The sequence below is a fragment of the Zea mays genome, chromosome 1 (genome assembly GCF_902167145.1).
Source record: "Zea mays cultivar B73 chromosome 1, Zm-B73-REFERENCE-NAM-5.0, whole genome shotgun sequence".
In the NCBI taxonomy this organism is placed as follows: domain Eukaryota; kingdom Viridiplantae; phylum Streptophyta; class Magnoliopsida; order Poales; family Poaceae; genus Zea; species Zea mays.
Window position 1 is genome coordinate 282,983,247 of NC_050096.1, and position 14,732 is coordinate 282,997,978.

At 42.5% G+C, this 14,732-nt stretch overlaps 2 protein-coding genes across 14 annotated transcripts in view; both read right to left on the minus strand.

Annotated features, from left to right (window-relative positions):
- Positions 1-1,117: 1,117 nt before the first annotated feature.
- Positions 1,118-14,732, minus strand: part of LOC542181 (serine/threonine-protein kinase TOUSLED) — a 31,945-nt gene continuing 18,330 nt past the window's right edge. For 4 of the 13 annotated variants that reach the window (XR_002263301.3, XR_002748789.2, XR_002263299.2 and 1 more), the window contains 11 exons: positions 14,055-14,167; positions 13,739-13,805; positions 12,082-12,148; positions 11,624-11,721; positions 11,369-11,548; positions 10,627-10,837; positions 9,580-9,844; positions 7,898-7,952; positions 2,573-4,284; positions 2,238-2,399; positions 1,187-1,948 (listed from right to left, as the gene is read on the minus strand). Coding sequence is in view for 4 of the 13 variants with exons in the window: in XM_020540409.1 (XP_020395998.1) it covers positions 1,853-1,948; positions 2,238-2,399; positions 7,898-7,952; positions 9,580-9,844; positions 10,627-10,837; positions 11,369-11,548; positions 11,624-11,721; positions 12,082-12,148; positions 13,739-13,805; positions 14,055-14,167 (1,314 nt within the window). In the remaining 9 variants the exon portion in view is untranslated. Of the gene's footprint in view, positions 1,949-2,237; positions 2,400-2,572; positions 4,285-7,897; positions 7,953-9,579; positions 10,577-10,626; positions 10,838-11,368; positions 11,549-11,623; positions 11,722-12,081; positions 12,149-13,738; positions 13,806-14,054; positions 14,168-14,732 lie in introns of those variants that run through there. The other 9 variants (XM_020540409.1, XM_020540394.1, XM_035961010.1 and 6 more) reach the window with 6 other exon arrangements.
- Positions 5,189-7,877, minus strand: LOC109943548 (uncharacterized). The gene is made up of 2 exons (XM_020546939.3): positions 5,757-7,877; positions 5,189-5,592 (listed from the first exon to the last, which is right to left on the minus strand). Exons 1-2 carry the CDS (start codon positions 6,709-6,711, stop codon positions 5,549-5,551), a joined length of 999 nt encoding a protein of 332 aa, XP_020402528.1. The 5' UTR covers positions 6,712-7,877; the 3' UTR covers positions 5,189-5,548.

Below are 14,732 nucleotides of genomic sequence, written 5' to 3' on the forward strand. Positions count from 1 at the left end.
GTGTGAAAGTGTCTAATTAGCGTCGGGCGTCAGCAGGGGCCAGGGGAGCTCCGGTGCCGAGGCGGAGACTTGGGGAGAGGGGAGACTCTGGCCATCGGGGCAGGAAGCAGGATGCGGCCGCCAGTGCACGGATGAAGACTTGGGGAGTTAGGGTAGAGTTGGGTATGTTGGGACTTGGGACTAAGTTGGGAGTCGACTCGAATACAATCCTGCGGTCTACGGATGAGTGAAGACCCATGGAAGCCCACGTCTATGAAAACTCATCTACACCCATGGGTATCGACCATTTTGATCCACAATACAAAATAAACCCACCCAACCCAACCCGTTCACAATTGAAACCCATCACAACCCACTAAAACAAACTCATTTCTAAACCCACCTAAAATACCCGCTTACACCCATCCCGTTTGCAGGCCTACTTCTGCGACGAAATCAGATTCCCTAATCGAGTAAAAATGTCTAAAACATGAACACCAGTCGGAACACAAAGGCAACTTCAGCTTGAAATAAGGTGCTGTTTGGTTCGGATTGTATTACGGATCACTTACCGACGGTAGATATAATTAGACTGAAAAGAGCTTAATTAAACAACATTATTTGTCTTTATTACCATATGTAGGGATGTTTGGTTCTAGAGACTAATTTTTAGTCGCTATATTTTAATTTATTTTAGTCTCTAAATTGTTAAATATAGAAATAAAATATAGTTTCTATATTTGGTAATTTTAGAACTAAAATAGAATAAAATGAATGAACTAAAAATTAGTCACTAGAAAACAAACAACCCGTAATCCGTTTATGTTACATTTTAACCAAACAAACCTAAGTTGGGGGCGACCAAAAACAGTAATAGAGTGTTGGGTTTGAGAAATGAGGTAATCTATCTTCTTACTCCTCATTTTTTTTTGGTTTGTAAAATAAAATGAGTTAATATATCATCACCTCATTCTTCCTAGTTACTTAGTATATGGAATGAGATCATCCCACCAAATTTAGAAAATGAACTCATGATACACTAACTTATTTTAGATAGAGTGATTTCTCAAACCAAACATCTCCTAAGTGCAAGTTAGGTTAGCTGGGATTATATAACCTGGAACTATTCCACGTTCAGTTTTAACACAAATAAAACTAACATTAAAGTTCCAAAGAATCCGTTCCGAACAAAACGACGCCCTAAAGATGACTATAATAAAAAAGCAAATTGCATAACTTGTGTATGCTCAATGAGCGATCCCAGTGTTGTACAAGGGTGACAGCGATCACAAACAAATTGGCACCAGCAGAAATCTGGCACATCGGTACTCTCTGAAATTGTACGAAGAGCTTCTGTGCTTGTGGCTGTGGTGAGTCTATAGGTTATCCAAAGTAACCTGTATTGATGCATGCTACCTTAAATCTGTTTTGGCAATACGCAAAATCCAGTCCATCCTGCCAGTGCAAGGCCGAGATTTTTTTCGGAGGTGAGCATGTGAGCTCTCGCCTGTCACCGGTGGTTTCTGATTTGGCAGACCTTACCGACAGTATGAGCAAACAAAAACCAACCATCAACAGGACCACTGCCCACAGCCCACCAGCCAAGAAACCATCACGTTACGCATGCCCCGTTCAAACCAATGCCTGCTTTCTCTACGCTACAAAGAAGCTGTCCGTTGAACTGATGGCTTCTGGATTTCAGGTCATTGCTGCGATGGGAAAGACTAAAATTTACAACATATACAGTTACACCCTTTGTGGTCTTCTTGAGCTTGTGGAACACTTTGCTCCTTCGCAAGATTATCCATCCCCATACATAAATAATCTCATAAATGATCAGCTACCCTTGCCTTAGTGTTCTCCGGCATAGCGGCTATCTCTTTGCGTATGAGAGATAAGGATCTTGAGCTATGGTTAGTACATCTGGTCTCTCTGATTGGTTGTATGTCAAGCACCGGCGTATCAGATCCTGTGAATGTTCAGGTACAATATAAAAGGAAAATAAATCAAATTGGCTCGAAGATGATTGAAACAGTTGTAGTAGAATCAAAGCAGCATGGCGATTTGGCAATGAAATCTCATATAATACAGCTAAATATTTTTATTTGCAGTAAGGTGAGATCACACTTTAGCCAAGTTAAACAATGCAGTAAACTGTAGATCTCACCAATGCAAGTATAGTATCTTGCACTGATGGGATTGATACATGCGACAGCATGCAAATATATTTACACAAGTGAACAAACTAGAAAACAGACCTTTGCCTCATTTGATACAGCTGGCTTTGAAGGGAACTCCACTCTCCGTGCATTGATAATCGTATCTTCCCGAAGTATTCTCTCCTGGGTCTGGTCATGACCAAAAGGACGCTTTCCGAAGAGCATCTGGTAAAACATTACACCAGCTGACCAAACATCCACCTGCACCAAAACGAATAGAAAAGTTAAATGCACCAATGTTAATCGGGATGAAGTTGGAATTTCAAAAATATTATTGTGGGACGTGGATTGAGCAGGAGCATAAACGAGCCAGACCTACATCAACTTGGTTACCAGGTTAGCTAGAGATGATTTATGTAACTTTTGTGACTAACCTTGGATTAGGCGAGATAATCACCCCCACAGGTACTGTAGCATATATATATAGGCATATAGGCAATATGGGCCTTATGGGCCTTAACACCCCCTGTCAAACTCAAGGCGGAAGTGGAGGATTTGAAGCATTGAGTTTGATTAGATGAAACTGATGTTGTGCCCTAGTTTGTGCTTTTGTGAAGAAATCCGCAAGCTGTAATTCTGAGGGCACATATTGAAGATCAATGGTCTTCTGATGACAATGAGATCTAGTGAATGAGACATCAACACCAATGTGTTTTGTGAGTTCACGCTTCACTGGATCATGACAAATTTGTATAGCGCCAGTGTTGTCACAGTGAAGAAGTGTAGGCGAGTCACAAGAAACGCCTAGATCAGCCAAGAGCCAACGAATCCAGATAATCTCAGCAGTAGTAGTAGCCAGGGCTCGAAGTTCTGCTTCAGTACTAGATCTAGATACAGCAGCTTGCTTCTTGGATTTCCAAGCAATAGGGGATGATCCAAGAAGAATACAGTAACCAGTGATGGAGCGACGATCTGTAGGATCACTGGCCCAGGTAGCATCAGAGTAAGCGTGAAGCTGAAGTGGGGAATTTGAGTCATAAAATAAACATTGTGTTTTTGTCCCCCGTAAATATCTAAGCACACGAAGTAAGTGCCCATAATGAACTGATGTAGGAGCAGAGACAAACTGACTCAAGATCTGAACCGCATGAGCAATATCTGGCCTGGTGACAGTAAGATAAACTAAGCTGCCAACAAGATGTCTGTATCGAGATGGATCCTCAAAAGGTGTCCCATCAGTCGGACGAAGAGATAAGTGTAGATCCATAGGCGTGGCAACAGTGCGAGTATCACTAAGACCAGAACGATCAAGAAGATCTTGTATGTACTTGGCCTGAGAAAGATAAATACCATTTTGAGTCTGCAAAACCTCAATGCCCAAGAAATAACTGAGTGCCCCCAAGTCAGACATTTGAAATTCCTTACTCAGAGACGCCTTCACATGAGCAATATGGTCTGGATCATCGCCTGTAATCAACATGTCATCAACATATAGTAATAACAACGTGCGTCCTCGTGAAGAAACATGAATGAACAATGCAGGATCATGATCACTAGAATAGAAACCACAAGCCTTGATGACAGAAACAAATCTCTCAAAACAAGCACGAGGAGCTTGTTTGAGACCATACAAGGCTCGACGAAGACGACATACATGCCCTGATGGAACCTCTATCCCAGGAGGTGGATGCATATAGACTTCCTCATGTAAATCACCATGAAGAAAAGCATTTTTGACATCCATCTGAGAGATAGTCCAAGAAGATGAGGCTGCAACAGCAAGTAAAGCTCGGACAGTAGTCAGATGGGCCACAGGTGCAAAAGTCTCATCATAGTCAATACCCTGTGTCTGTTGAAAACCTCTGGCCACAAGACGAGCTTTATATCGCTCAATAGACCCATCAGATTTGGTTTTAACCTTGAATACCCATTTGCACGTGATAGGTACAACACCAGCAGGTAACGGAACAACATCCCATGTACATGTGCGATGAAGGGCATTTAATTCATCAGTCATAGCAAGCTGCCACTCAGGTATACCAGACGCCTCTTTATAAGATGATGGTTCAGCAATGACTGCACCAGCACGGGAAAACCCATAACGTTCTGGAGCTGCAATAGTGCCACGGTCACGAAGATGATACCCCTGATTAAAAACAACATGAGAGTCATCATTGTTAGTACAAGTATCAGCAACAGGATCATCATCAGGACTGGCCGTGGGAGTAGAGCGAGGACGACGAATGTAAGTCTGAGTGACAGGTGGTTTGGAAGAGTAAGACGGAGATGTTGTGGAAGTGGAAGGTGGTGTGATGGGAATAAGGACATCTGGAGTAGAAACAGTAGGTGGTGATACTGATGAAGTTTCAGAAATGGGAGGAAGGCTCATGAAGGAGGTAGACTCTGTGGAATAAAAAGAAGAATGAGTGGAAGAGTTGTAAAAGAAGAGACGATTTTCATTGAAGCTCACATCTCGAGAAATACGCATGCGACGAGAAGATGAATCATAACATCGATAGCCTTTATGTTCAGGGCTATATCCAAGAAAAACACACTCAACAAATTGAGCAGTCAATTTAGTACGTTCACGAGGTGATAATAGTACATAACACGTACATCCAAAAACTCGAAGGTGGTCATATCGTGGAGGAGTTCCGAAAAGAACTTCACCAGGTGTTTTGCCAGAGAGTTTGGATGACGGTTGTCTATTGATGAGGTAAACCGCAGTAGAAACTGCTTCACCCCAAAAATGTGACGGGACAAAAGAAGATATCAACAAAGTGCGAGCAGTTTCTATAATGTGACGATGTTTGCGTTCAGCCACACCGTTCTGTGCATGAGCACCAGGGCAAGAAAGCTGAGCAAGAGTACCCTCTGAAGTCAAAAACTGGCGGAAATTATCAGATAAATATTCACCACCAGAATCAGAACGAAAGGTTTTAATGTGAGTGGAAAATTGAGTGTGAATCATACGAGCAAAGGTTTTATAAATAGAAATCAGCTCAGAGCGGCGTTTCATGAAATAAATCCAAGTGTAGCGAGAATGATCATCAATAAAAATAACATAGTATTTATATCCACCTTTTGACACAAAAGGTGCAGGACCCCAAATATCAGAGTGAACCAAATCAAAGGGTTGAACAGAATGAGAATGACTAGTAAAATATGGAAGTTGTATTTGTTTTCCAAGATGACAACCCTTACAATGAAAATCAGACTCAACCGAAGTATGACCTAAGCAACCTGACTTTATTAGAGTAGACAATCTAGATCCACACAAATGACCTAGACGATGATGCCACTGGGCAAAAGACGCAACAGAAGCAAGGGTAGCTGAAAGCACATGCGCTGGAGATGTAGCCAAGGAAGGAAGCCGCAAAGAGTCCAAGATGTAGAGGCGAGGAGCAGCTCTACGGCGACGGCCAGTCCCAATCACTTCCCCTGTACGAAGGTCCTGTACAAAACAAGATGAGTCATCAAATCCGACAAAGCAATTATGATCCGTAATTTGGCCTACTGAAAGAAGGTCCATAGATAGCTCAGGAACAAAGAAAATATTAGGTACTGTAAAGTGTGGATCTGAAAGATAACCCTTATGAGTAATGTGGCATACAGTACCATCAGCTGTCTGCACTGAAGCACCATCTGTGACAGGTGTAGTAGAAGCCAACTTTGACTGATCAGATGTGACATGAAAGGAAGCTCCTGAATCAAGTACCCAGGCCGACTCTGAAGTACAAGCGGACGAAGTGGCAGCAACAGCAACTGAGCCTCTATTAGATGGTCCTGGACCACGACCACGAGCAGCACGTCGTGCACGGAAATCAGTCAACTTCTCAGGAAATTTGACAAAGCAAAGCTCAGATCGATGATTGGTCTTGCCACAATGATCACAAGGCTTAAAAATATTCTTAGGTTTCTGGGCAGCAGCCAACACACTGTGAGGATTACCACCATTAGAGGAAAGAGAGTTAAGACGAGTCTCTTCAGCAAGTAAATCAGACAGCGCCTTAGCCATTGTGAGAGTGTCAGAACCCTGAAGTAAACGAGCACGAAGAGAATCAAACTCGGCCCGAACACCCATAACAAATCTGTAAGTGAAGAACTTCTCAATAAACTTATGAGCCGGACATGGATCAGCAGTACAAGCAGGCACCATTGATGTCAAAGCACTCATCAGGCGATCAAAGGCTGAGTAGTACTCATCAATACTCATATCATTTTGCTCAATAACATGTGTCTGCTGCATAAGGGTGTGTAATAGAGCACCACTATCCTGAACAAAACGCTCCTTCAAATGAGACCAGATGGATTTAGCAGTTTTGAATTTAGACAAACTCATAATCATAGACGGTTTGACGCTGTTCACCATAGCAGCCATCACTTTACCATCATTAAGCTGCCATGTTTTGATATCAGCAGCATTGCGACGATCATCAGCAAGAACAGGTGCCGCATCAGTCAAATGGAAGAGTAATCCATGTCCCCGGAGTGCAGTCTCAACACAGAAAGCCCACTCCGGATAATTTTGACCATCGAGAGTGATATTAACCACAATAGCATTTGTCGTCATATTGAATTCAATGGAAATAAGTGAAACCAAACAAACCAGAGGAGCCGCAACTGACAGCAGCCCGACTTGGACGACTTGACGAAGATCCTGGGCAGCGGAAACCGAGATGGACAGCAGCTGTCACCCTGCTGCAGATAATCAAGGCCACCTCAACTCTGCCCGCAATGGCAGCCACCTGCGCAGAGACAGCAACGGCGCAGATCTGCAGCCCTGCCCACAAGACGAGGTGACTGCGATGGTGACGAGGGACAGCGGGACGACAGATGTGGCAGGATTTGACAGCAGCCGGATCTGCGCACTCCCTGGACGTCGGATCTTGCGCAAAGCAGGCCGTGCGCAGAAACGGCGGGCAGATCTGCGCAAATCTGCGATTGGCGCAGGGACAGCAGGTGGACCGGGCGCGGCAGACAGACGGCGGATCCGGCGGACGGCGGGATGGCAGAGGGCGGATCCGGCGGACGGCGGGATGGCAGAGGGCGGATCCGGCGGACGGCGGAATGCGCAGGTCGACGGCGCGGAGAGAGCGGATCCGGCGGGATGCGCAGGTCGACGGCGCGGACGGCGCGGATGTGCGCGAATCTGGACGGCGGATGCGCAGGGACGGTGAATCCTCGACGAAGCGGCGGCCAGCAGGCCGCGACGGCGGCCAGGAAAAGGGACCCGCGGCCGCGACGGCGGGCGGGAGTGGAAGGACTGCGACAGCAGCCGGAGAAGAGGAAGGAGCTGGCCGCGAGGACAGCACAGCGACGGCGCGACGGCGACGAAAAATTGGATCAGGGTGGGCTTAGACGTAAACCCTAACCCTAACCTCCTCTGATACCATGTGACTAACCTTGGATTAGGCGAGATAATCACCCCCACGGGTACTGTAGCATATATATAGGCATATAGGCAATATGGGCCTTATGGGCCTTAACAACTTTTATGTCCCAAAATTGAAATGTCCCAAAATATCTTCCTAGAGTGAGGACACCTCACAATTGAAACAAACCGAGGACACCTCACAATTGAAATGTCCCAAAACATCTTCCTAGAGTGAGACCTATTATCTTTGACACCTGAATATATTATGCTATTGGTTGAGTAGAATAATTTAGAAAAAAAATAAGAAGAACGAACCAAAGTATATTTTCACCAGATCGGATGACATGACTTAACAGGTAGAAGTGTTGCCAGATATAATTACCTTAGATGAAATAAATGGTGTTTTGCTCAGGTCAAAGCATTCTGGAGGAAGATACCTGAAAAGAGAATGGGAAAGAATTGTAGTGAGGCAGTGCCTGCCATTCTAAAGGAACAATGATCATGAAATGGAAAACAATGATGTCCTGCCATAAATAGAAACTAAATGTATAAAACAGCCACTTGTTCAAGGCAATATAGGAAAGTGCTTCATATCCGTTAGGCGTTAGCAATGCAATAGGAGAATGCTGCAATTCTAATAGAAGTTTTTTTTTCTCGAACACGCAGGAGAGTTGCGTATCATTTCATTAAAAGAAGGATGATAATTACAATGACCTAAACACCACTCACACAAACACACACAAACAACACTAGTAATAACCACCTTCTAACCGGGGTTGAACACAAAAGCTAGGTCCGAAAGACGGGTCAAGCCTTTGGCCCACGCAAAACACCACATATTGAACTCATCACTGGCTGAGGTAAGCAATCTAGCTATAGAAGGCTGAGCACCATTGAAAACACAGTCATTATGGTGTCTCCAGATAGTCCAAGCCCCAAGAATCACCAAAGAGTTAAGGCCATCTCTAAGATCCTTAGGAGTAACATCAGCCGATCTACTCCACCAAGCTTCAAAATTGATATCTTCCATCCCGGGGGAGAGTGCGGACAGGCCGACACGTTGGAGAAGAAGATACCAAAATTGCCTCGCGAGGACACAAGAAACAAGCAAGTGATGAATAGACTCTCCTTCCTGGTCACATAAGGGGCAAGAACTAGGATGGGGAAGACCCCTCTTAGCGAGTCGGTCAACCGTCCAACATTTATTATGTAGGACCAACCAGAGGAAAAACTGACACTTCGGCGGAGCCCAGGTGCTCCACACTCTTTCAAAGCCCGCCATGGAGGTAGAACCACAGAACATTATCTCATAAGCAGATTTGGCCGAATAGATACCATTGGAAGAGAACCTCCAATAATGCTTATCTGGAACTCCCGGTTGAAGATCAACATCAGCCACAACATCTGCCAGCAAAATGAAGTCAACAATGACCTCCCAAGATACCACTCCCCTTAAATCCCCAATCCATGATGAGCTACACAGAGCATCAGCCACTGTCCTTTGCTTCACCAGCCTTTTAGGAACCAAACTAAAAACATGAGGGGCCAAGTCTGCAATCCTCTGACCCAGGATCCATCTGTCATGCCAAAAAAGAGTGGACTGCCCATCACCCACTATGGAGGCCATTGCCAAAGAGCACAAGCTATCCAAGAACCGGTTTGAATGGAATGGCAAATCAGTCCAAGGTTTGGAAGAATCAGTTTTTTGGAGCCAAATCCATCTAACACGAAGGGCCCTATTTAAGCATTGGAGATCAGAAATACCAAGCCCCCCTAACTCTTTTGGGCGTGTGACCTTGCCCCAGGCCACCATACAATGACCACCATTAGCCTCTTTACGCCCTCGCCACAAGAACCCACGACGGATTTTATCAATTGCTTTAATAGCCCACTTAGGCAAATCCAGAGCCATCATTTGATAATTCTAATAGAAGTAGCAAGTATTATTGCACCAGGTATATAGCAAAAAAACACAACTAGCTAAAGGATTCCATAATAGCAGGTACCATGAAAGTTTCTGTGAACTACTGCAAAAAAAATCCACTGGAAAAAAATCACACTCACCAATAGGTTCCAGCTCCCTGAGAAGTGAGCTCCATCCCCTGAGACCCAACATCATTCTCCACTATCTTGCTGAGGCCAAAGTCGGTAACTTTTGCAACACCAACCTCATCAAAGAGAACATTGCCCGGCTTTAGATCATAGTGAATGATCTTTTGGCCCCTCTTGTTTAGATAAACCAGGCCCTGAAATATTTGAACAATTATGATCCTTCCTTCTTTTTCTGGAAGAATTGGTGTAGCTTTAAGGACTGCATCAAGATCCTTGCCTGATTAAAACAACAGCAATGAAGAGAACATTATTCCATCAGAGCCCATGGTTTTCTGATAGGGTTCTAGATTAGGAAGGAAAACCATCATTAAAGACTACAACACATAAAAGAAAAGCTTCACAGGACTGGCCCAAATACATGTAAAATGGAATGTGTGTACATTAAGCTAGTGAGTATTGGAAGTTTTTTTTGTTTTCAGCGAGAGAAAACATATCAGTGTACTTAAGAGTGTTGGCAGTGGCCACTACACCAATTGTGGCTCAAAACAGAAGTACCAAAAATAGAAAATTCCTAACAGTTCGTACATTAGAGCATGCAGTCCATGAGTTTTATTTATTTATTTTGTCAATTTGTCTGGTATTGTTGAGACAGAGGATAGGATACAAACCCTGACTTTTTCCCCCATTGACAACCTATCTTAGTCTGACCAATAGGTAAACCATTACCAAATCTATGAAGCATCAGTTTATGCATTCATTTCAATTTTATATGAATCAGCAACTATTGTATTACCTCTCCAAGAACCACCTGTGTTCTTTGACTGGCAAAATAGAACAATTTCTAAACATGAATGTATGTGGCTAATAACAATAGATACCCAAAGGTCAGTGATATGATATCTATCTAACACTTTTGAATTACGAATTTATGCTAGCATGGCTACAGAATGAAATCCTCTGGGATAGGTATCCGCAACAGCGAACAAATAAAACCTGACTTATCTATGTTGTCATTGTCATATCAATCAGGATTTAGAAGGTCATAAAAACATATAATACCACTGCAATATTCTAGGACAGTGCAGAATGTATTGTGATCAATCTCAAATATATCCCATAGCCTGACAATGTTTGGATGAACCAAAGTTTTGTGAATGTTATATTCACGAATCGCATGCCGTATGTAGCTCTGTTTTTTCTCCTCACTCCATTGAGCATTCAATCCATGAAGCTTGCATGCCACATATTTGTACTCCACCAAATCAAAAGCCTGCCCAAAAGAAATTGTTTCATGTAACTCACTGGTATTAGCAAGCCAAATTTCTATTGAGTGGATGTACATGCTACATAACTACACATTCGAGTGACTTCACAATAAGAAAACAGCTCAAATAATTATTCAGATGCTCCAAACACAAATATAATCATCAAATATTGTTTAGGATGCTACGCTGACACTAGTAACACTACATCAGTACATTTTCTACATAAAGATGGGTCTGAAAGCCGATTTAATGTTCCTGATGATAAGGGCCTCATGTAACTAAACAGCTGCAAAATTTAGTGTTCCTTCTCTATAAGCAATGTATGAATGTTTATATATAGCCATATGCATAGTATAACTAAATTTGATGTCTCAGATTTAGTTTTCAAAATTACTTATAACTAAATAGCTGCAAAAAATTAGTATTTCTTCTTTATAAGCAAAGAATGACTGTTTTTATATAGCCATATAGGTCTAGTGACTAGATTTAATGTCTCAGATTTAGTTTTCAAAATTATAGGTAAAGCAAGAGTCTACCCTGTAAACCTCACTAAACCCTCCCTTTCCAAGAAGATTTAAGAGAGCATAACGATGGTGAAGAATTTGGAAGTTGTTAAAGCGTGAGCCATCTTCATCTCTGAGACGCTTCATCTCTCGTATAAGCCTCCCCTTTTCCAACTCATACCGATCTCTCTCTCTCATATACTGTTCTTCCTCCTGAAATACAATTATAGAAATCAGATTAAGGTGTTCCACTTAAGCAAGTAACCATGATCCCGTAAAGAAAATTACCCGTTTTATACTCATTAACCGAGATTTACATATTTCATCTTGTAAGAGGATGTCCTCCTCAGACATGCCAGTCTCAGCATCACTGCCATCACCCTTGTCTAAACAGAAAATCATTTAAAAAAGAATAACAAAGAAAGAACGTAGGAATATATAGCCAGAAAAATATACAATTAGGCTAGTGGATGTTTTTCTTATTTTGTTAAGCTGCTATGACCTTTGTATTGCACTTGCAATAATGGAGGAGGGTTTGCTCTGTATAAACAAACAAACTGGAATATCACAAGAATAAATCCAACATCAACTTTAATTTTTTCTAGTGCTATTTATGAAACAATATTGACAAGCATTGAGGTCTGCAACTGCAAAACATATGTCAGATAGTACCTACAGAAGCTTATGAAGGATTCAAGTCAACAGAATGCAATAAAGGGAAAAATGAACTTCAGAAATAAAGTCACCAGATTGTCTTTTCTTAAGTGATTTACGATGCCTTTCAATAGTCTCCTTAGTTTCCAGCAAAGATTTCTACAGAAAGATTTGGCATACATAAGCATCACAGAAATATGATAATACATCATTACCAAAAAGTAAGATGGTGTAGACCGCAAACAGGCAAGCCTATAAAAATATGGATATCATTTATACAATGCAGACATGTGAAAAGGACTAGGACGAATGCTTATGCAGGAAATAGAAATGCACAAAAACACAATTATAGATGATACCATGACTGGTTGTAGACTAAGGTGAAGTCAAACATAAAGCCTAGTCATTGATTGCCATGAATCAAAGGCACCTAAGTTCCAGAGCAAGCAAAATGCCTCTATAGACGAAGCTTTGTGAAAAATTTTGAACTGCAGGGATTGTGTCAGTAAAATCCAGCTGGGGGTACAAATGTATCTTCGGAACATGATGCTCAGTAATTGGTATATAAGACCAACATATCTAATATGGCCAGGATTGTAAACAAAAGAGTATGGAATAGAAGTTGTCTGAGCCAGAGTCCCCTGGCCTTGCCACAAGAGAGGGATTACCAAACCCTTCACGGAGGCACTCACATGACCTGCGAGCACCTGGATCAAGGTATTGCTCAATTCTCAACTACTGCATATCAAATGGACCACCACCATGCAGATAAAGGTTCTAAAGCCTACAGGTCAAATCATTATCTGATATCATGGCTAATATGTGTGTGCGGGAAATTTTCTTTTTTAGGTCGCTTGTCATTGCTGCTTGTCTAGATACTCGTCTAGATACCCCGGCATTCGTCGTACTTGTTTAATTGCCCCACTTAAGCAACGTGTAGTAGATAAAATACTCCGATGTAGTTAACATGTTTTTATGGATCTAATAATTCGAAATATTACTTTTACCCTCTGCATGTGCATATACCCTCTCCATATTTAGTGCAAAATACAATTCCTTTGTTTCTGCTAAACTTAACGAGAAAGGGACATCGGAGTCAAAGACAAATTTGTTATCGCTTGTTCATATTATAGACTATGTGACACATTTTCTAATAGGCAAGTCAACATTATAGAGGCTGAGATCAGGGAACATAGATTACCTATGCTGCTAGCTAAATATATCACCCCCAACAGATGTTCAGTCCAGCACTCAATATCTGACAATCAATTAAGAGTTTCAGATTGTCAGATACTTAACTCCGTCTTTCTAACATTGTTTTTTTCTCGAACACGCAGGAGAGCTGTGTATCATTATATTAAGAACAAGTAGAAGGTCCAAAATAGACCAAGAAGACACTAGTACCGGAGACCTCTTCAAGGCGGCCAAATTTGCTTTCTAACATTGTTCATTCTCTTTGAATAATGAAGCTAATGCTTTTCGTATTCAGAAATGAGCCGGGACAGCAGAACATTGGCTGGAGGGCGCTGGGCGAATGCAGAGGATAAAAGTGGTGTTTCGAATACTTAGACCCACAAAAACCATGTTAATAGCCGCCACTGGGGTATTTCATCTACTACCTGCTGTTTAAACGGGGCAATTAAGCAAGTACGACGAATGCCGGGATATTTTGGTGAGCGGCACGACAAGCAAAAAACAAATTTCCCTGTGTATGCAAGTAGACATATCTATGGAGTTGCAGAAACTCACCAGGTGAGCATTAAGATCTTTTATTGCCTGACCGTCTTCCCAAGTTTCAGATATGATAGTCCCAGCTCTGAGTTATGAACAGGAGTAGGATTAAGCAAAACAATGTCGCAGTAGAAAATTTATACCAAAAACAGAAAATAAACAGCATTAGCTATTAAAAAAATTAAGATGCCAATTTTAGTAGACATACTAGATAAGAGCTGAAGTTGTTGTTTGCAACAAAAGTATTATCCCCCCCCCCCACACACACACAACCACCACCCAAAAAAGAAGGGGCACCCTGGATACTATTAAGGCTCAAACACTGGGGAATTACCTCATAACAGCAACATTTCCAAGTCTGAAAGATTCCTGCCTTATTCTCATTCTCGCTTCTTGCCTCTCTGCTTTTGACACAGCTATCAGCAGATCGGACAGGATTTTCATTTGCTTCATTAATGAAAACGAGAACAGTCAGTACTACATGCTTGAAATGAGTAGACTTTCTCAGCCACACAAATATTAAAAGACTTCCTTGAAGCTAAGCAAGTACAGTAAGCTACTGAGCTACTTCCACAGTGGCCCACACCACACAAAGAAATAAAAGAAGGAAAGCACACAACCCACATGCAAACCATGCGGACAAACAGCATGCATGTAACACGCACATAGCACACAAGTAAATTCGCCATTGAACTACAAAAGACTTCCATGTGTAATAATGTGTGTCGGTACCCTGTAACTGAGATACCCGCGTGGTTACCTATAACCCGCGTATGTCGTCCGGACCCCCATGGGCAGGTCCTAGACCTCCACGTATTCTGTCCGGACCCCCGCACAAGGGTCCCCAACCTCTCCGTTTGACATCCGGACACCCGGCAGGTGAGACCCAAGTCTTTAGGCCAACGTGTGTCCTTGGTTCCTACTCTTCGCTCGGACAGGGGTCCAGTGCCGCCACATGGCACGTAAGCGCGTGGCGGAAGGGCTGGGCAAAAAACCTGTAACCCGAAACCCG